Genomic DNA, 22,015 nt, shown 5'->3' on the forward strand with positions numbered 1-22,015 from the left:
ATTAACCTCTCACCACTGAGTGGAATCAGTAATTTCTCTCTGCAAGCATCAGTACAAGTCATTCTGATGCATCACCACTTTGGCACGCACCTTAGCAAGCTGTCACGCTCAGATGAGAGGAAATACAGTAGGATGTTCAGGACCCACCAAGGCTCATGTTTGCCATGAACTGGAAACTGCTGAAAACCAGCATCGCTGTCCACAGTGAGGGTAGGCTTCATCACCGTGAAACAGGAGCGTGTCGATCAAGGAAGTTTTAAGGCCAGACGAGATAAAGATTGAGCCATCTGGCCACAATGACACGAGGCAAGTTTGGAGGAGTAAAGGCGAGGCTTTAAAATTGAAGAACACTGTACACACTGTCAAGCATGGTGGCGGTAGCGTCATGCTATGGGGCTGTTTTGCTCCAGTGGCACTGGTACATTGCACAAAGTGGACGGAATAATAAAAGAGGACTAACTCCAAAATCTTCAATTTCACCACGAAGCGCTAGATCAGGGGTGCCCAATCCCAGTCCTCGAGATCTACTATCCTGCAGCTTTTAGATGCATCCCTACTCCAACACAGCTGAATCAAATGGTGTGATTACCTCTTCAGCATGCCATCAAGTTTGGCAAAGGCCTGATAACAAGCCATTCAGTTGATTCAGGTGTGTCAGAAGAAGGATGCGTCTAAAAGCTGCAGGACGGTAGCTCTCGAGGACTGGGATTGGGCACCCCTGCGCTAGATGGTTGAAACCTGGACAGTGGCGTGTTCCACCAGGGCAATGATCCCAAACACAAACCAAAATTGGCTTTTGAATGGATAAAGCAGGCTAACACAAACTTCAGCCTTCCCAAAGTCCTGACCTCAGTTTTATCGAAAACCTGTGGGTTGTGCTTAAAAGCCAGCTCTGTGCCAATTTAAACAAACTCCACCAATTCTGCTAACAAGGCTGCTCAAATGTAGAGATTTATCCCAGAAGATTGTTAGTGGCAAGTGCAACTTGCTAAGAGACGTTTAACCGAATTGTGCATATATTCGAGACTGTGTGTATACACCTTTGACCTTCTGTGGATTAGAGAAAATCCAAATTAGTGCACCCGATTCATGTTTTTTTAAAAGTTGCTAAAGATAGTTATACTTTACAATTGTTCCACCCTGGGAAAAAACCTAAATTACCACAACAGTCATACTCATGATGAGTGGATGTAAACTCATGACAACAACTGTAGATCCAGTGATTCCTTTTTCCCAAGTATTCTCTTCTCTACCATTCAAGCTAACATTTACCATGATGACCAAAGACTGGTCTGTCTCATGAAATATACAGTAAGGTTAAAGCTTAACAAGCTTGTGTCTGAAAATCAAACAGTTGCACCTACCAGTTGATTTTCACTGTAGCCGCTGTGACTAGGTTGACCAGACATGAAGATAACTTTGACACTAAGTAACTAAATGTGGGACAGTATGCATGTGTGGGATTTAACATCTGAGGGACACATTCATTTCATCTTTTTAAAAACCTATTTAAATAGGTTAAAAACACATTTGAGAATTACTTTCTAGCCAAGGGCGTAGATTTGGTTTTGGCATTGGTGGCGGCGGATGATTCAACCACCGAACCCTGCTCTGTTTCTTTTTTTTCTCTCCTTTTTGTCTTTGCTTCTTGATAAAAAAAAAGGGGGGAAATATACTTGCCTACATATGCTATTCTACATGCTTTTAAACCATTTAAAATTACAATTCATAGTTTTATATGTGAATTATATAATGTTAAATTACTATTAAACAAATGACTGACTAAGTATTTTAGACTTTAGTTTACTTCAGCCATATTCCATATAAATCAGGTATCATACAAAAATAAAAATTGCTTCAAATAGAGTCATGACAATAAATGAATATGACTTTAAGGACTTAACAACATTACTTCAGTTATATTACACCAACATCTCTGATACATTAGCACAAAGGGAACACTGAATGACCTGCTGGTTTTTGTCCATAAAACTACTCATCTAAGATTACCACAAAGTCAAAGATCTCTCAGCAAAATTATGCAACATTTTAGGCACTACTGCCCCGATCAAATCAGTGAGCTGGGACTTTTTATTCTAAACATGAACTACTGTTACAGCAACATGACTTGCTGTCATTTTTTTAACATGACAAAAACCTGGCATTTGAACATGGGTGTGTAGATTTTATTCTATAGCCACTGTACATGCGTTTTATCCTCAGATTAAAATTATTATTCTGTGCTTGATGTGCCTCACCTTTGGCCCTGGCTCTTCCCCTCTGACTGCACTAGGACATATTGCCACCTGATAAAATAACACATGGATTCGTGCCATATAAAAAGTGAGACATGTCAATTCAGATTCTTTGTCAAATATACACTAATGAATCAATTTACATCAGCAGCCTAACAATTGTCGTGATAATAAATACTAGTTAACCTATAGCACCAAATCATCAGCCAGTCACCTGTGACCTCACCTCTTCACCTCTGTCAGAGCTACAACATGGCAGAGCTGCCTCTGTCACCTGATGAATAACAGTGAGACATTCCACATACATGCAGTCACGCATGTGCTTCAAATACAGTAATGAACCACCAGGTCATCATCCAATCTCTCCTGTGATCTTGTATCACCATTGCTCTCTGAGCTTTGTGTTGGTTCTTCTGTCACCTGACAAATAGGACATACATGACAATAAGAATAAAATGTGGAGCTGCTTCAGTGTTTCTGTCACTTTGTGCAGATCTTGACTCATCAGTAATGTTTGTAGGCTGAGTGCATTTTTAAAACAATTTGTGCAAACTGCACTACAAGGTGGAATATTTGCAAAATCATGACTACCTCATGACATTTTGTCTCAAAAATGAACCCTATGAATATGTCAGTACCATTAGGATGAAATTATTATATTAGATGTATAACTTTAACAGCCTCTGTGAACTAATATCCTGGCTTGCCCGAGGCTGCCGTTTTCTCTGACAGTTTCAATCAAAATTAGAAATGTTACTCTGAGACTGAGATAACTGATAGTGCCGCCTGTTGTGCAGTTAGTTTCCAAAACACGTTATTCATGCTTACATACAATTTTAGACTGATGTGGGCCAAAGCCTAGCATAGCCTGTAACGTTATTTTGACGGACACATTTTTTGAGTGAACTTGACTTTAAAAATACTTTCTTATATCCAGGTTCTTCCTTTTTGCTGCCATCCTCCTCTCCCATAAATAAGTGTGTAGACGAAGTCTGTTGGTATTTTTTTGTGATTTTTTCAATGGCTAAACATGTGTTTTTGTAAATGACAACCTTTGATTTTATGGATAAGACATCCATCCAGGTTCATTTTTTACATTTCGGACAGATTTTGGATAGATGTTTAGAAATGAGCATCATTTTAATGGCTACTGAAAATAACTGTAAGGAGACATAAGCCTTTATTGGACTAAAAAAGCAGACAGAGATACTGGCAAATTGTAAGCAACAGCAAAACCTGACTTCGATGGGAAAACAGACAAAGTAATAAACTCATCAAGACATGAGTATTGATCGGGAGACCTCTTGAGGACAAACCCGAACAGGAACTATCCATCGAGACAATTATGGGAAATATCAAGTTCCTGGCTTCACTACAGCGTCTGTCTTCTTGTTTAACATGGAGGAAATTCCCCAGTAAGACACACACATCTACCATTCTTCATTTAACTGAATCCATTTCAGTGTCTTCCTACACTCTCGCCTCACATCCATTTTTCTCTTCTGCTCCGTTCATCACAAACTTACTTCCATCCATCATCCCTGCTGGCAAATGCTTGGCAGAGTGCCTTGGCACTCACCCCCAGGGAGCAGAACACACCCATCCTCCATATTCATCATCCCACGTACACTTCATAGATAAAGTAGTAAGGAACTTTCTCGAATTACCAGCATTTATGCAGTCTAAGTTAAAAATATAGACAAACACAACATATTGCAATTACAGAGATGCCACTGAAAGTGTGGGTTGCAGCGGCACATTTGTATCTCATTAAAGGTGTTCTGTCTTCCGACTAAACATGCAGCTGTGATCAGAGGTTTATGCATATAGTCATGAGCTTGAATCTCACATGCTTTCTTTATATTCCTCTTTATCCAGAGTGGAATGAGTGTACAGCATACTTCTTTATGACTTTAAAAAACAAGAATTGGGTGCACAAGTTTGAATTTATTTTGGATTTCCTCCAATTCACACAGGGTCTAAGGTTTACAGACAGGTCACACACACCCCCAGTGCTTCTCTCAACAAGCTGTACTTTGACCAGATGCTTTTGGTAGCCATCAGTAATTTTCTGGCATAATTTTGATTGGATATTTGGCCAATCGTCTTGGCAGAATTGCTAGACTTAATTTAAATTAGTTGGTTTCCTGGCACGTGCTCGGCTTTTAAATTTTCAGTAGGGTTGAGGTTGGAGCTTCAGGAAAGCTTGTTTTATCTATTCCAAAACCAGTTTTGATGTGTGTTTGGGATCTCTGTCACATTGGAACAGCCAACTGTGCCCAAGCTTCAACCATTTAGCTACTGATTTGATTTAGCAGCAAAACAGTCCCATGGCATGACGCTACCACAGGCATGCTTTACAGGTGGTAAAGTTTTCTTAGGTGCAAAAGCCTCACTTTTACTCCTCCAAACACGTGTCTTGTCATTGTGGCCAAATAACTCAAAGTTTGTCTCATTAAACGTTTCTCCTGAAGGCATTTGGCTTGTTCGTGTGTGCAGCTGCAAATTTCAGTCAAGCTTTGAGGCTCAGATTTTGGGACATGGGCTCCTTTCTTGGTCGACACCCTCTCAGTCCATGATTAGGTCAAGCTGCCCCCTCGCTGTGGACAGTAAGGTTGTTGTTCGGCAGTTCATTGTAGGCTTGGGCCTCGGTGGTTCCTGGGTTGTTCCTGAACATCCAAATCAATTTCCTCTCATCTGAGGGTGTAAGCTTGCTGAGGTGTGTGCCAAAGTGGTGACACAACTAAATGACTTGTACTTATGTTGAATTGTTTTAACTGATGAACTGATAACCAATGAGTGCTGTCAAAGAAACGTTTTTTATGCTTGCAGAGAGAAATGACGAATTCCACCCCTTATAAAAAGATTGAAGTGAGTGTATGTACATATATTTAAGCCAGAGAAAATCCAAACCAACCTTGTGCACCATATTCTTGTTTTTTAAAGTAATAAAGATGCATGTTGCATTAAGAAATCATTAAAATCCCCAAATTACCCCGACATTTTCGATGGGTGTCGGTAAATATCTGACCACAACTGTACCTACCATTGTGATGCCACCATAACGCCAGTTGTGTTGCCATGTAATGCCATAACACATCAACATCTGCCCTTTCATGAACACTGTTAATACACCATTGCTTTTGATTAACAAAGAGTCGGGTTAAATCTGGGGCTCTGAATGGCTCACTTTGCCAGGGTTAGGGTTAGAGAGTGATTACACCTCTTAATACAACCTGCTGTTGTGTCTACAATATGCTGGGTAAAAGGCAGCACAATGCACAAAAGACCAAATTCGACAAATCTCCAGACAAACAATGTACGAAAATGCGTAAGCGTGCACGGTGACGAGCATGCATGTACGCCTATTCCCATGCTTTCTCGCAGTCATTTCCATAACAGCAGCATAATCGCTGACACACATCTGCGACTGGTTTAATTACTTACAGTAATGAGCCAGAGGCAGGAGCTACCAACGATGCTCTTCTCTCTGTCTCACCTTCTCTGTCTGGATCTCTCTCTCCCTTCTGTCTGAAGTGTTTTATAGCATTGCGTATGTCAACCAGGAGCAGCACGCGCCTACATTTTTGTCTTGCAACCAATTACTGCGACCACATGCTCCAGCTGAAGAGTGTATTCAAACAGTATTTGATATTTAGCCCTTTTTTTGTTTTGTTTTGTTTGTTTGCATCCCATCTTCCCCCAAACCCCCCTCAGCTGCGATTTCTTTGTTTTTCGAACCCTCGCGTCGTTTTGGGAATTTTTCTTTCCAACCGTCATCCCATGGATACTTGCAAACCTCCCTCTCTGTTCAGTCGGCTAATTGAATTTGCAGCTGACTTTTAATTAACGACGGGGCCGATTTGCATAAAGTCGACTCATTTGCATACGGTCACAGCCCCTCCCCCACGCATGTCTGAGCGCCTGGCACGGAGCCAGGAGAAAAGGGTGGAAACTGACATTGGCGAGAGGAGCAAGGAGGGAGGAAGGGACGGATGGAGGAGGAGAAGGTGAGGCGTCCGCCAACAAAGGAGACGGGAAACAGCAGATGGAGGAAAAGGAGGAGACAAATGGGGGGGCAAACAACAACAACTCACGCCACTAAGAATGAGCGAGGTGGACATGTAAACACACGCTAAACAAATGTATGCACAGCACGATCAGCTGCATGCACGCGTGTGACAAACATCTCGACAGATTTTGCAATCAAGTTAGCTAATTAATAAATCAAAAGGGGGGGAACAGCTAGATAGTTATATTCATCTTACAAACAGGTGTTAATTGGAGCCACATTGGCTTCATGCAGATGAGCTCGTGAGGTGCAGTTTAATGTAGTTGAATAAATAAAGCCAAGAAAGACACACAAAGCTCATCTCCTGTTTCAACAGTACATGTGTGACAAGGACAACTCAAATCTAAATACATTGACACACCGCTGCAGCCGCCTCCTGCATATTCATGCATTCACACGAGCATTTGTCAGGATGCTTCCTGACCAGAGGGCCTGTTCTGCTCTTATAGGTGCCATCCATCAGCACTGTCTGACCGCTGAGCATGCCCATATCTGTTAATGCCCCCTCCATCGTGTGAGGCTAGCAGCCTGTACCTAGCAATATCGTGAGGTTGCGCGTGCATCCGCACCGCAATCTGGCAAAAGCTGTAAAGTTGTCAGCGAGGATTAAAACAGCTGGAACGACGCAATCTGCAGTCCGGGTGATATACTCGGTGTGTAAAACGTAACGCGAGTTCGAGCAGACATATCATGGCGATCCGCACAAAAACAAACTGTTTCTTTCTCTCGTTGAGGCACCAACTTCATTAGTATCCATAAAGCACGCAGCTCATTAATGAATGTCATTAAGACAGGCGGCGAGGCGCTGGGTGGGTGCCAACAAGACGACTGCTGGGTGGCTCGCAGGGAAGAGGATGAGCCCGGGCCAGCGGAGATGCAGCTGCTTCTCTCCCGTCTGGCTCCCGGGAGACGTGGAGACAGGCAGTTTGAGAATGTAGCCAGGAGGGGGGAGGTCTCAACTTGAGATGGGGGCGAAGGGTCAAGCTTACTAGGTGGCTGCGGGATGTGGGCGTTGCAGGCGTGCGCCATCTAAATGCTGCCGCCATTTTGAGGGGTAAAAAGGAGCGAGTCGCCATTTTGAAGCGCTCAGCATCGGGGGAGAATTGGACTTTAAGGCATGACAGAGACATCTCAGACGTCTCCTCTGGTTGGCTTTGTCTTTTCTCACATGCACAGAGAGCACGGTCGTGTTTATCCTTCCCGGTTATTCAGCTACCTAGTAAATCTTAGCATTAGCGAGATCACATTTTAGAAGATTCGCAGAGATTCATGTGACTGAAGACTGGGAATGGGATGAAAGCGTAACATCCAATGGGGTAGTTGGGGGCAACGCGCCCGGACCAAGAAGGTAGGAGGGCCCTGCACATCACAGAGAATGCTTCTATCCACGGTATCATGCTAAGGCGCCCAGAACCAAAGCCTGACTTTATTTATATAATATACACTTTCCTTATTAATTCAGTTTTAGGCGTGCAATTATTTGCTCAGTCATTTTGATTCTGATTGTATTAAACATTTGATTAAAACAGGCATCTTTCCTGAATTTCCTGATTTGCGTTTCCCGGCCTTGTTCGCTGCCATTTGTACAAAAAAGTCTCCTATGCAACAATTTGTTGTTCAGTGAGCATCTTTTAAAGCAGTTAGCTGGCGCGGCGGCAATTTTAAATGATGTTTTGCAAGAAACGCATTGCTCATAAGGAAGAATGAGAGAAGAGAGCAGGGTGAGAACGCTGCTGGGATTTAAGCAGTACTATCAGTGACTTTGCCAAGCACACCGTTCTCCAGATTATGATGTGGGTCTGATGGGTGAGTATTTTGACTGGTTCTGTGGAGGACTGAAACATTGTTGCCACTTATATGGTGAAAATATGCACTCACAATATGTGTTTATGATGCATGTAGAAGCCAGAGTTATTATGCCTCTGAATGGGATTAAAGGCCAAGGAGTTCCCAAACAACAACCTTTTGAAACTTCAGCCTTCATTTTGTTACATTTACCTGAAATCTTCAGATGTCATCATGTTGACAAGTCACGTATACGGTGTAATGCTTGATAGAGCACTCAAAGCCACCTTTGGAGTTTTTCCTGATGCAGTGGGTTTCTTTTAGAACACAAACTACTCACAAAAGGAAAACACAACCTGATGCCTGCACCACAAAACAGATTTTAGCTTATCCAGGTAACTTCAGGGCCTGGGTTTTCTCTGCTATGAAGGTGGCAAACTTCCAACCCAGGTCAATTTACCCCGATGCTGTGAAACTAACCTGCTAATTACTGATTACTTCCCCAAGTAATCCCGTTACTTTACTGATTACTTATTTTCATAAGTAATTAGTTACTTAGTTACTTTTTAAAAACACGATTTACAACCTGAAGAGGTGATAAAGCGATAGCTCTTTCAGCCCAGTTCTACTTTTTCTGCATAATCCATCATACAAAATGTAATCAAATGGAAAAGTCTCTTTTTTAAAAGTTTTTTTTATTATTTTTAATCTTTTAACTTTATGCATCAAGCAAAAATTTAATTATATGCAACATTCTCTGACTTGAATAAATTAGTTTAACATTTAAACCTATTTTCTGCACATTCCAGCACATAAAATATTTTTTGTGTTTACACTCAGTCTTTCAAATAGATGCAAGTAAAACACAGCAGAATATAAATAAAGTCAAAGACTCAGCGGTCCTGTTGCTCTATTTTCACCTGTAAAGCAGCACTCCGGTAGGCGGAGGTTTACCCTGGTGCAGGTGTGCCGCGGTCAGTTGAAGAATCCGCGAGTTTCTCTGTGAGTTTCCCATTACGTCGTTGCGCACTCGGTGTTTTCTTGGAAGTTTAGGGGTTTTTTTCGCTGTAAAAAGTTTTCTTCCCAGCACAACGGACACTAATGTTTTTGTCACTTTTTATGGAATCAAACTCAAAGTAAGGTCAGTACTTCCACGCTTTAAACGCTGCACGCTCATACTCTCTACCACAATCGATATGTGATCCATTGTTGATCTGCACACAGCTGTTGTCACTAACGTCGCACTCGCTTACGTCACTGTCATGAGACATTCTCGCAAAAGAAAAAAAATCACGGTTTTAGTAACGCAGTAACGCCGCGTTCCTACGGGAAAGTAACAGTAATCTAATTACCGCTTTTGCAATAGTAATCCCTTACTTTACTCGTTACCTGAAAAGTAATCAGATTACAGTAACCTCTCAGACCTCTGTGGGTGCAAGGAGGGTCTAAAGCGTTTTACTACAATCTAAAGTCTTTGTTTCCCTGCTGAGGATGAGTAAGAAATAAAAACTGATCAGTTATTCTTTTGTTGTAATGATGCTTCTTGGCAATAAATCTCATACCACTGGAAAGCCTCTTTATTTCCTCTTGAATGGTGGTGCCTCATTTGCAAGGAAAATGCATTTGTGGCGGAAAACAGCTTCTGCGACTGAGTGTTGTTCTGAGCTTCAGGTGCCGATAATCATCTAGTCTAGACAATCTCTGGCCTCACAGGCCTGCCACGACTGCTCTTCACCGTCAGGCCCGTTTGCATTGGTGTCGGCAACATGTACACTGGAACGTGAACATGTGGAGGAACGTTATGCTCAGCAGTAAGTCCAGATTCTGCTGCAGTTGGATCATGGAGTTTAAGTGTGAAGATTGCCAACTGTGCACAGGTAGGTAACAGTTTTTGTGTAGGCAGTGTGATGGAAAGATGCTGCAACTTCCTTACTGGAAGAACAAGTTATCATTAAAGGCTTCAAATCTCCACAGTCTAGGACTGTACCGCTCATGCCATCCTGGTTGAAGAAGCCATCCCACAGCAGTGTATGACCAAGCTGCTGACCGGCATGAGGCAGAGGTAGGAGGCTGCTGTGGGCATGTATGGTTCTTCCACATGTTACTGAGGCATCTCTTTGTTAACTGAATAACTTGTTAAATTTCCAAGATGTCTTGTTTTGTCAGACTTCGATCCTCACATGCAATAAACTACACCAAACAAGAGTTAGTAGCAGAATAAGCTGTTTGGCAAGAGAAGATTTGGCAGATTTTTCCATGGGTGTAACCCACAAATGCATTTTCCTTATAAATGTGGCAACACTTACGGGGAAATAAACAGGCTTTCCCAGAGTATAAGATTTATTGCCAGGAAGCATTGTTAGAACAAAGACACAAATTTCCTTATTTTTTGTGCTGTGTTTAGATTCCTTGATTTTTTTCCCCCTTGTTGGCTGCAAACTTTATTGTTCTATAAGCATCAATATGTGATCCTAAAACTGGACATTTACAACAAAAAAACCAAAACAAAAAGTGTTAAATCTGTTATTACATTTATTCTCTACTTGCTCTCAGCATACTGAAGACCACCAAAGACCTGTTGTTCAATCAAATACTGAATTAAAATCCATCAGATCCCCAGCCACATCTGATGGCTGGGGATCTGATACTATAACAAGAGTTATAGTATTGATAAGTCTGTTAACTTAAACAGATTGTCTGTATTTTGCTTGAGCTCTTCACATTTTTCTTGTAGCCTCTCTGTGGCCACTGCACTACTTCTTCCTGGAGCCTTCACCCAGCACTCTTAGATCAGCACCCATCTGTCTTTGAACCACAGCAGCTGGCCAAAAAAAAAGTCACCTCTTGGCTTTAACTAAGGAAATAGTGTCTTCCGTGGGACCGAAGGTCTAGGTTCATCAACTGATGACACAGGCATATTCCAAGCTGTCACAGCTGATGAGCTGCAAATGAAGCTTCAGTTTAGACCTGAGAGTCACTGAAGTTCCCTCTGGGCCGATTCCACTGGCGTCAAGTCCTTCAAAAGGAATCAAAGTAAATATTTTACTTGACACGAGTCTGTTTGCCGCGTTTACATTCTCTTGCTGCTTCAATACCTCAGGGCGCTGACGTCTGCACATACCCTCACTGATCCCGAAGGTCTCGCCTTCTCCAATGTCGTGCCGAGGAAGAAAAGATGCACTCATGCGTTCAAGTAATTAGCACTGATCAGCTTTGCACTGACCTAGTAGGCAGCCATATTGATTTCAGGGGCTAATCAAGAAGAAGTTTAATGACACGGCAATTAAAGTGCTCCAGTAAGTGAATTACACCTGCAATTAAATGCTATGGAAAAGCCATTGTGGGAGAAAATTATCTAAAATGTCATCAGTGTATACATTTAAACGTTAAGGAGTGAGTTCTTTCGCTGACTGGACTTCTTCTAGGCATTGTAAAAATATAAGAAAAAAAACAATATTTACAACTTCAATCTTTATTTCTTTCAAATAAGATAAAAGAAAATTTGTTATCAATAATACAAGTACAAAAATGTATCAGAACACAGACGAATATACAGGACAGAGCATGACAGTGAGAGCTTAGGAAGTAATATGTGGATGAAAGAAAGATCCTCGGTACATGATGGGAGGAAAAACAAAGTGGGCTGGTCAGTGGAAGACTAGATTAAAAAAAAGAAGAATTTAAGGGGACTGGAAAACGTCTAAATGTAGTCAGCTTGGCACCAACAACCGTGCTCTCTTTCCAGTTTTGGCCAACATGCTATGAAAAAGCACAAAAACCCTCCAATAAATAAGGCGCCATGACGGGCCCAAAGCAGGGGAAGTGTGTGTGTTACTAATCTGAATATATGGACTACAACTGACGGCGTTCACATTTTATATCGTGCATAAATACTTTATCATCTTAAATCACTCTTAAGATATTTCTATTCATAAACAATGACATTTATAAGTGGGAATTAAAAACAACTTTTAAAGAGAAACACGAGCTGCGACAGAAAAGTTAAGTCAAGCGTATGAGGTGCTCTCTGATAACCCTTTTTTGGGAGTGGGGGGGGAGGGGTTAACTAAGGGGGAGAGAGCTGAGTGAAGCTGCACTGCTCACACTTTACATTACTGTGTGTTACATGTTGGCAAAGCGCTGCCTGGCCCTTCTCCAACATGCTTTATGCAGTGATCAAGTGCAAGTATCATCACTTTTCACACGTCGCTATAAGTGTGTGCTTAGAGGAAAAAACAAAACTGTGGCCCACATTCCTACAGGCGCTGCTAAAAACAAAACACCAAAATCTGCAAAAAGAAAAGTGGACGAGTTTAATATGTTACGTTTTAAGGCACTTCAGTGTCAGTTCGTTCGGTTTGGTGGAAGCTGAAATTTTGGCACCACAACTACTAACTGTAAGCAGGTAAAAATCCCTCTCTCGGTCAGCGATACTGAGGGGATTTATTCATGAAGCAATAAACTGACATAAACCGTCCATTCAGCCACCAAAAGTCACCGATAATGAAGTCCCTCTGGCAGGCGTTTGAGTTTTTCGCACCCTGTGAGGTGGGGGAGGAGGTTTGGAGTGGAGTGGGTTGGAGTGAAGTTGAAGGACTGTTGCTGAACATCAGAGTCTCAGAACAAACGAGTTACGCTGTGATGGCGGCAGGCGGCGTCTACATCTCGTGGGCGGTGAGATGATGTTCTGGGATACCGTTGGCATGAGCCACCATCGTGTTATTCTCATTGAGGCGCCTCACGCGATACATTTCATAGTGGATGCTGCTGGTGATGTCCTTAATGTTCTGCATGTGGGTCCTACAAACAAAAACACACACGGTGGCATCACAGAAGTGTCCGTCCATCTCAAACCATCACAGTTTTTACATTTTCTACTCAACCACCTTAAAATTTAGGGTACAAAGTGTGGACAGATAATTACTGCTGTAAAAAACACACACCTTTGTATATATGGATTTTTAAAGAGGCTCGTTCACACACTGAGAAGTTGTGTTTAAATGAACGAGGATCTCAAAAACTTGAAAAACTGAAGTTTCCAATGGTCTTTCTCGATGTATTCAAGGGCAATTTTATTCTGTTCTATATAAACTGAATCTGGATTTGCAGTTTCAGATGATGAGCTGGTCAAAATTTATATTAACAAACTGAAGCAGTCTCATTCTTGAACACAAACACACTACCTAAAACACAACTACAGACCATTTCTACATGGTATATAGAGACAGTGAAACCAATTCTCTACGTTTCACTCATCCTAAGAACTGCAATGTTCGAGCACACGACAGGAAACTATGGTCACTTTATCTCGAGTTTGAAAATAAAAACTACTTTTACTTTTAACATGCTGACTGGACACATCCTCCTGCTCCTTTGTGTCCTTTATTTTGCCTTACAATAACCTCAAACGGTTTTGAATCCACCTTGATCCAGCATGTACCTGTGAACTACCAGCACACTTGCAGTGTCAGACAGAAACCGCTCAAACCGTGTCTTTAACTGTTGTGTGTGTCTGACTTGAATCACTCCAACTGTCTTTACAGACAACAGCTCATGTTTTTTTTGCACTTTGTGCCTGTAAACATGTCTCATATCAGTTTTTCCCTCTGCAAATTTGCGTTTCTGCTTTTACTGCACTGGGACTGTGATCACTATAAAACAGGTGGATTCACTGAAGCAGGACGCCTCTTGTCAATGTTAACGCATCATCACGATCACTGCGATTAAAATTTTTTTACGCCATTAACCAATCAGGAGCGCAGAATGGACAAACTTTGGACAAACTGCCCGAATTGCGTTGACAGAGACATTTCAGGGATTTTGCGTCATTCTGCGCTCCAGATGGGTTAATTGCGGGATGATGGATAAATCCGTGGTAACACATTAACACTGGCAGCTCTATTAAAAACACTTACATATTCATTCCTATTGCTACTACATACATGTGACACATGTGATTCATGAGACTGATCAACCACATGCAGATTGAGTCTCCCTCTCTGTGTCTAAAATTACAAAAATCCCTTTATTTATGATGAATCTGCCAGATCCTCATCTGGCATAAACCTGTGGACTTGAAGACTAGTAGACAACATGCACTCACCTGATGAGGAGATCCCGTAAATAGGCAAACTCACAGTGGGCTATGTTCTCAACTGCAGAGAGAGAAGCTTTGAGTTAGAAATAATCAAAGGGGAGTTAAAACAGGTGCTAACAGGCTGCAGAAGCTTCATGAATAGCTGATGCTGAGATTCTTTAAGAGTCCAGCAGGTGGAGTCAGTGATCCTAGTGTGATGGCTCCATGCAGCAGGCCATCTTGCCCTCACCTGCTGCAGCTTTCATCCACTTTGAGTATTTTCTGAGGAGATTAACTGCATCAGAATTTCCCAGTGATGTGTGCCTGTGTGTGTCAGCACACGCACACTCTGCAGGAAATTAAACTTCCTTTATGAGACACTTGATAAAGGGGTGGGGCCTCCTGTCTGGAGTGGCTAACATAATTAAGTATTGAAAGTCCGATCCTGCAGTCAAAAAGAATGTGACCATAAAGTCATATGACACTAATGATGACCAGCTTCCTTCAGCTGCTGGAGGAAACTGGAATTAAAAGTGACTAAACTTACACTCAGTCTTTCAAATAGATGCAAGTAAAACACAGCAGAATATAAATAAAGTCAAAGACTCAGCGGTGCATATCCAATGTGAGGATTCAGCAGACATACTCTTTGTATGGGAATGAGAGAGGTTGGGACACCAAGTAAACAATCAGGCCTCTTCATAGCGACTGTCTGGTGGAGGCCTGAGTCAGCTACATGGCACACGACTGCTGTCTGGAGAGCTGAATGGAGCATTGTTGACACTCTGTGACCAGCTGACTCCCAGAAACCCTCCCTTCTTTTTTTCCCCCTTTTCTTTTTTGCTAAAAGTGCATCATTAATATAAATACAAACGAGAGTTGTACCTTCAATGGTTCCCCACTTGGTCTTCCTCCCCAGCAACCTCCTGCCGTTGACCTGGTACTCCTGATCACTTCCCACCACAGCAAATGGGATCATCTCCTGTTCAAAAGGTTAAAAGTAAACGGCTATTAGAGTTAGAAATCCTTACAGAATGGATTTCAGATAGAGCCCAAAGTCCTGCTTGGTGATGCTGCTGCCCTTACCCTGATCTTTTCATTGATCATTCGGTCCTCTGCGTCCTCATCAAATTCCTTCTGTGGGTATACGTCAATCCCATTGGCTCGCAGCTCTTCCCTGATCTGGTTAGAGCATGTTCACACACACACACACACATACACACACACACACACACCCCAAATCTTTAACCCACCACAAGTCTCTTAATCTCTGGACTAATTAGGCGGCTGTTCTTGATGTATCCTTCAGAGAGATCAAACAATTGTACCTAAATATGCACAGGATGCAGATTAAGGTTGAATTAACGCTAATCTATGCCAAAAGTTTGGGCTTAGTCGCTAACTGCAACAAACAAAACTCAAAACCCTCACAGGATGTACGCCTAAACCTGTGCGCACACAGAGTGTGTTAATGAGGGAAAGGGAAATCCTGAGATCCTTGAAAACAAAGCCAATAAAAACCTCATAAAGGGGTCAGCTGTTTAAAAAAAGTAAAGGCAAGCAGAGAGCAAAAGGGTAAAAGAATATAGGGATACTTCTTCAGAGAAGTTGCAATGCCACTAAAATCTAATAGATGTTACCTTCTTTTTGAAGAAGTCCCTCTCCTCCAGCGTGAGTGTATCTGCCTTGGCGATGACTGGGACGATGTTGACCACTTTACTCAGACGTCTCATGAATTCGACATCAAGAGGCCGAAGACTGAGGAGACAACATGAGAGAACCGGGAGGAAGACATTAGATTTAAGAACAAAAGCACAGGAAATTGTAACGCAAAGCTCTCGCACCAGAGGGCAGATGTTCCTAAGAAACGTCCCAGATGGAGGAACATTTACAGTTCCAACTTCTTATCATGCACCCATCATTACACAGAGTTTGTGAACAGCTGCTTGATACAGTTAGGGAAGCAGCTAAGGCCTTTCCCGCAGTTTGAGAAAGCATCTGCATGTGGTTAGAGCAGCAGATTCTGGCCTGGCTAACGACTCTTTCACACAGGCTGCTCGTTGTCAACAACAAGGCTTGTGCACTCGAGAAAGAGCACGCTGAGAAAGACAAAAGTGCAGAATTGATTGCATGCACCCAGACACACACAGAGTCTCTGTCTCTTGCGTCCTTCCTGCCTCTCCCCCATTAGGCTTTTTAAGGCAAGCCTGGAGCAGCTGCTGGCCGGGCCATGTGACATCTGCAGTGTTGGATCAACATGAAACGCTGCTTGCTGGAGACGGGGGGGGGGCATTCACACCAGGCCCCTGCCTGAGTAAAGACATGCCATGAGACAAAAATTAATAGAGGTGCAGCATTTGCTCAGTTATCAGTTGTGTCTTTGTGTGCGTGCTCCAAAGGGGATGACAGTCCACAGCTGCTTCAACATTTTCCCAAGACCAGTCGCTGCACTCGACTCGAGTTACACCAATGAAAAAAAAGGAATATAAAAGAAACTATGAGCTGCATGGTGAATTATCATGTGTTCACCGAACGCCTAATTCCTTCTGCTAGTATACCCAGACCCCCTGAGCTCCGATCGGTGCAGGTCTGAACCAAGAGAGCGCTGAGAGGGAGAGTAAACCGGACGGTTCGATGAGAGCCAGATGTGTGGGCCTGTGAGAGGTCCAGGGAAAAACTTAGGATACTGAGCTGCTTCGGGGCCTGGCGAGAGCAGCCCATGTCTCCAGAGTGTGTGGGCCGGATAGAGAGTCCTTGTGTGTGTTCAATAAGAGGGGGTAACAAGGCAGAGAGATCTGCTTCACATTTAAAAAGTTAAGAACAGCCTATACCAATATATGCTGACATGCACAGGCAAAGCACAGCGTTGCTGTCTGTAACAACAGCAGTTATTTAAATTCCAGTTGATGTAATTGTTTCGTATTGTCACCAAGTCAGACTTTCAGAAAACACAATGTCTGTTTACAAGAAAACTACAGAGCATAAAGAACAGCTTGTGTGACAGGAATCAGCACTGATGCTTTTTTAGATGTGTCTTTTTGAGATTTAAAACTACGACTGTGGTGTGACATTACCAATGTCCAGTTGGGGGGATGAAGTATATGCAGCAGTGGACTCTGGAGTCTGGGATCCTTTTCTTCCTGTTGATATTGATTTCCTCCTGCAGGTACGCCTCGTACTGATCATTAATGAACTTCATGATGGGCTGCCAGCTATGCCATGGTGGAGAAAGATAATTGAAGAGGGAGAAGGAGAGAAGAGGGAGGGGAAAGAAGGGTAAGGGGGTGGAAAAGGAAGAGAAGGGACAGATCAGTAAAATGAGGAAGAGGAGGGGCTCAGGCAGACAAAGAAGAGGAGGAAGGACAATGATAGAGATCAGGTAAAGTAAGAAAGCAGGAAAAGCAAGAATAAAGAGGAGGACATCTGGTTAGAAACTCTTGTCATTATGAACTCTTATAATGCTTATATGGTTGTTGCAGCAACGTTAAGTTGTAGCCTACCAGTTCTCATTGTTGATCTGGTCTCCAAAGCCTGGTGTGTCAATGACTGTCAGCTTCATTCTTACACCCTTCTCCTCGATGTCTGCAAACAAAAGCACATAAGAACACTGAGAGCCAGCACAGCAGCAAACTGCTGTAACACAGACAAGCAGTGAGAATGCAGATGGGCATAAGCCAGTTGTGGTGAGTTGTACCGTGACTGATGGACTTGATTTCCACTGTTTTGGGAATCTTCTCCTGGGCTGTAGCCAGCACAGACTTACGGCTGACTTTAGACTTGAACAGCGTGTTCATCAGAGTAGACTTTCCCAGGCCGCTTTGTCCTGTAAGCAAAAAACAAACAAAAAAAATGACAGGCAATGAGAAAAAAAACACTTCGACAGTGACTGCTTACACAGTGGGGAGCCTACGGTTTACACAATGGTGCCATAATAAACCCAAACAAGATTCTATAAAATGACCCTGCTTCACTCCAACAATTTCAGAAGCTGTGACACCTGTCTGCTCAAACACTGCCAACAAAGCACACCAGTTTACTTCATATGCAGTAAGTGATGAGAAAAAGGGGCAGCTGCAATGAGCCAACAGCAGGACAGGACAAGCAACAGCCACAACTGCTATGCCTATGGTTGTCTTTTGTCATCTGCTATACAAGTCTCCAACGATTGCATGTGCACAAGAGTTTGGGCGTTTCCCCTGTCTAATTTCTCCAGCTCCTTTCTCTCAGCTGCCTCTCTCAACAAGTCTCATCCCGTGGATGTGGGATGAGATCCAGTCCCTCCGTTGTAATTGCAGCTTGTGATAGTAGTCCCCGTTTTGCTCTGCAGCCTCGATGAGTTTGGCTGATTTGTCCACCTGCTGCAGGTTCTGGTTAGAGTTTCCTAGCAGAACGAGATCTAGTGTCTAAAGCTGAAATCCGTGACTGTTTATTTGGAGTATGTTTGACTGCGGGAATTCTTCTTGGGAAGCAGCTTAATGACATTGTGGGCCACCACAACCGCAACATCAACCTCTGGGAAAAATGGCACAGGAAAGGCTGGGGCTAGATGACAAGCAGAGACTGAACTGAAAAAAATAAAATAAAATGAGCAAAGGGAGTGTTCACTAGTAAATTAACTGTGAATGGTGATGCTGTTTTGGATGGAGGTTAGTTTTACTTTGGTATCCTGTGGAGGCAGCAGCATATGAAACACTAAAGCTTTTTTTTAATAGCCCTAAAATGCTAATACGACATATGGCACTTATGAGCCACTCAAAATAACAGCAGGGGAAATAGCATGACTGCAACAGCCACACCCAGAAATACACAAATGTAACTCCTTTAATCTTATAACTACCAGTTCAAGACACTTTCTGATCAGATAACAACACAGATGCTCTTGTTTTGCTACAGTAAGAGGATAAAATGCTCCCCCATCCGGGCAAATTGAAACAGACTTAATTTATCAGCTGTCTGTCTATACGGATGAGACCCCCTGTGACCCTTGGACCTCATGCTAACATCACCACGGGTTAATGAAGAGCTGTTTGGAGGGGCCCACTGGGAAATGACCATTCAAAGTTCAACCTCAGGTTAAGTCAACATTCAGAACTTTGATTTATGGATATGCACTCGCATGCACAGCAGCACACACTCCACGCAAACACGGATTCACAGAACAAATATGAAGCTCAACAGCTGGAAGTTAAAGGACTCAAAAGTCCACGTGGAAATTAGCATTTTATCTGCTACAGTGCTTTGGCAGTACTAATGCCACTCTGAGCCGTGTCCAAACTCGCTCCAACAGCTGCTTTCTCCAAAGTGTCTGCATCCATCATCCTACCGCTAACAACCATCACAAAACAGTGAGGTGGTGCCAAAATCCCACAAGTGCTTTCTGTATGAGGTCAAAGTCGTACAGATGCTTTTTAAACTGTTAAATTGTGTCTGGCAGCAAACATTTTCACAAGAAAAAGCAAACAAGCTGGAAGGAAATTTTTTAAAAATGACACTCAAAGTTATCACAATTCATTATCTTACCAAAAAATTTGTTCTCTTTCTATCGTCTCGCTATCCTGTTTGGATGTAGGGGTTTCCCCCCGGGTGTCCTCTTCCTTTATAGACAAGGAAGTAAATCCACCTGCTCTGTTAGTTTTAAACTGTTAGATTGTAGCTACTGCACCTGGGCCTAAGCATGACTGATGTTTTATAATCAGTCCATTATCACTCCATTTGTTTAACAGATGAGAATTAAAATAATGAAAATCCAGTGAAAAATTTTTTTTTTTTGTTGATTTTCGTTTCACTTTTGCTACAATTTTTGGAGGGGAGCATAAAGTCCTCTATGCAGGTAAAAACCATCAGTTATAAAGATGCCAAACCAATTATCCAGTTCTTAAAAACCATCAATTGTTCCTACATTGTGATACAGTTAAATAATTTCACCTTGATATTTAAAAAAAAAAAAAAAAGACACCCAAAAAACCATGGAAACCAGTTTTGTTTAGTTGTGTTTACCCACTCAGGCCTGGGGCTGCTTTCAAGCACATTTTGTTTATTTGAGGATGAGACAGACCATGTGTGGAGACGACATGCAGGAGACGTAAAGCAGTGAGATTGGGTGGGCTCGATGGTGGCCTGTTTGATCCTGAGGTGTGTAATTAGCTCCTATTTTAAAGGTGTCTGATCACAGTGATGAGTATGCCCAATTAAAAAAAACAAAATAAAAGAAAAAAGCTTCAGGCTTATATTTAAACTTGATTAGAGAGAAAAGCATCATGACTCAGTCTCAGCTCTAGTTATACATAACTGAGGTTATTGTGAGATTTAAGTGTATACAACCATCAATGCAACCAAAAAAAAAAAAAAAGCACCACGTGCAGTGAAAGTGGTGTCCTTTCAGACATTTCTGTATATTAACACAGAAGGCCACACTTTTGAGTAAAGATGGGAAATATTATTTCAACCTGAACATTTGCTAGCAGTAGTTATCCACAGTGAAGCACCAGCTCAAAAGTCTTACTCAAAGGCACCTCCTGGAATTATTTCTAATGCTTCACATGCATTTCTTTTAATGTGTGAGTGCATAAGCAGCCAAAGATTTGATCACTGCAATGCTATGTGACCGACAACTACTGTGCGAACCAAATCTGGGTATTTTAGTGAGTGTAAACAGGCTCTGCTTACCCACAACCATAATGTTGAGCTCAAAACCCTGCTTCATGGCTTTCCTCCTCATCTGCTCCAGAATGGCATCGATACCCACATAGCTGAAGTCCAACATGGGGCCGCCAGCCTTCTCCCCATACAGTCCACCCACTGCTGGGGACACCATAGCATCAGGCACCACCGCCTCAGACATGGTACTGCTGCTGTAGCTGGAAAACACTTCAGGTCCTGATGTAACACAAACAGAAACAGAGAAGGCTTGAGTTACTCACAAGTATAATATGGAAGAAGCAATAACAGATAAATGACGCATCTGTGAAAACAGGTACTGCAAGTAAAATGATAGAGAGGGTTAAAAAAAACAAAACAAAAACAAAATGAGGACTTTTTACAAGAATTTCAAGATTCTTGGTTCCTTGGAAATCCATAGGAGGAAGTAATGTACTGCACCAAACTGTCATAGTGCTGAAATATGTAATGATCGACAACTTCCTGTTATAGAACAAACCAGTTCAGCTAAGCAGCTCTTCAGGTGCTGGCAGTTCAGAAGAAAAGCTATCAGTAGAATTAAACTACAGTAAAATCTGTTAATAACACACATACACATTTGAACAAGATGATAGGTGATTCCTGCAGTGTCAGAAAAATGCATCCCTGACTGGGAAAACTCGTGTGAACACCCAGTTAAACAACAGCTTGGATGGTTGATGGCACAAAAAACCAAGTTAAAGCTGAAATGGCCTGCGTGTTTGCCTGAGAAGGGGAAACTTGATTAATTGTGCAAGTGGCCATGCACATCATTGCATCTTTAATGTTTGGTTTTATTCAACCTGTGATGCCCTTTGTAACTGTTTACAAAGTGCTATTAGTTATTGTTATATCTAGAGGAAAGCTCTGGGATCAATCTTCTAGTGAATGTCTGCACAAAAGTTTCTGATAATCCATCTAATGGTTGTTGTTTATTTCAGTCTGGAACAAATGTGGCGGACTGTCTAGAAGACAGACAGAAAAACAACTAAAAGCACCTCCTGACTTTCAAGGTCCTGGTTGGTCTCATGCCAGAACAGTTTATCAACCCAAAAGTAAAACTATCAGAAAGTTCGCTCTGTGGAATTAGAGTAGTTTAAAATTGGCAGAACGACATCTCTTCACTTTGTTTTTGTAATGATTAACTTCATG

General features: G+C 42.2%; 1 protein-coding gene across 8 annotated transcripts in view; it reads right to left on the bottom strand.

Annotated features, from left to right (window-relative positions):
• Nucleotides 1-11,566: 11,566 nt before the first annotated feature.
• Nucleotides 11,567-22,015, bottom strand: part of septin9a (septin 9a) — a 79,392-nt gene continuing 68,943 nt past the window's right edge. For all 8 annotated transcript variants that reach the window (XM_005734572.1, XM_005734575.2, XM_005734573.2 and 5 more), the window contains 9 exons: nucleotides 20,855-21,064; nucleotides 17,883-18,011; nucleotides 17,689-17,770; nucleotides 17,263-17,400; nucleotides 15,829-15,946; nucleotides 15,275-15,370; nucleotides 15,074-15,170; nucleotides 14,216-14,267; nucleotides 11,567-12,912 (listed from right to left, as the gene is read on the bottom strand). In XM_005734572.1, the coding sequence (XP_005734629.1) occupies nucleotides 12,771-12,912; nucleotides 14,216-14,267; nucleotides 15,074-15,170; nucleotides 15,275-15,370; nucleotides 15,829-15,946; nucleotides 17,263-17,400; nucleotides 17,689-17,770; nucleotides 17,883-18,011; nucleotides 20,855-21,064 (1,064 nt within the window). In that variant the 3' untranslated portion in view covers nucleotides 11,567-12,770. The remainder of the gene's footprint in view (nucleotides 12,913-14,215; nucleotides 14,268-15,073; nucleotides 15,171-15,274; nucleotides 15,371-15,828; nucleotides 15,947-17,262; nucleotides 17,401-17,688; nucleotides 17,771-17,882; nucleotides 18,012-20,854; nucleotides 21,065-22,015) is intronic.

This window comes from Pundamilia nyererei, unplaced genomic scaffold, assembly GCF_000239375.1.
Source record: "Pundamilia nyererei isolate P.nyererei 1_Seehausen unplaced genomic scaffold, PunNye1.0 scaffold00059, whole genome shotgun sequence".
Classification (NCBI taxonomy): domain Eukaryota; kingdom Metazoa; phylum Chordata; class Actinopteri; order Cichliformes; family Cichlidae; genus Pundamilia; species Pundamilia nyererei.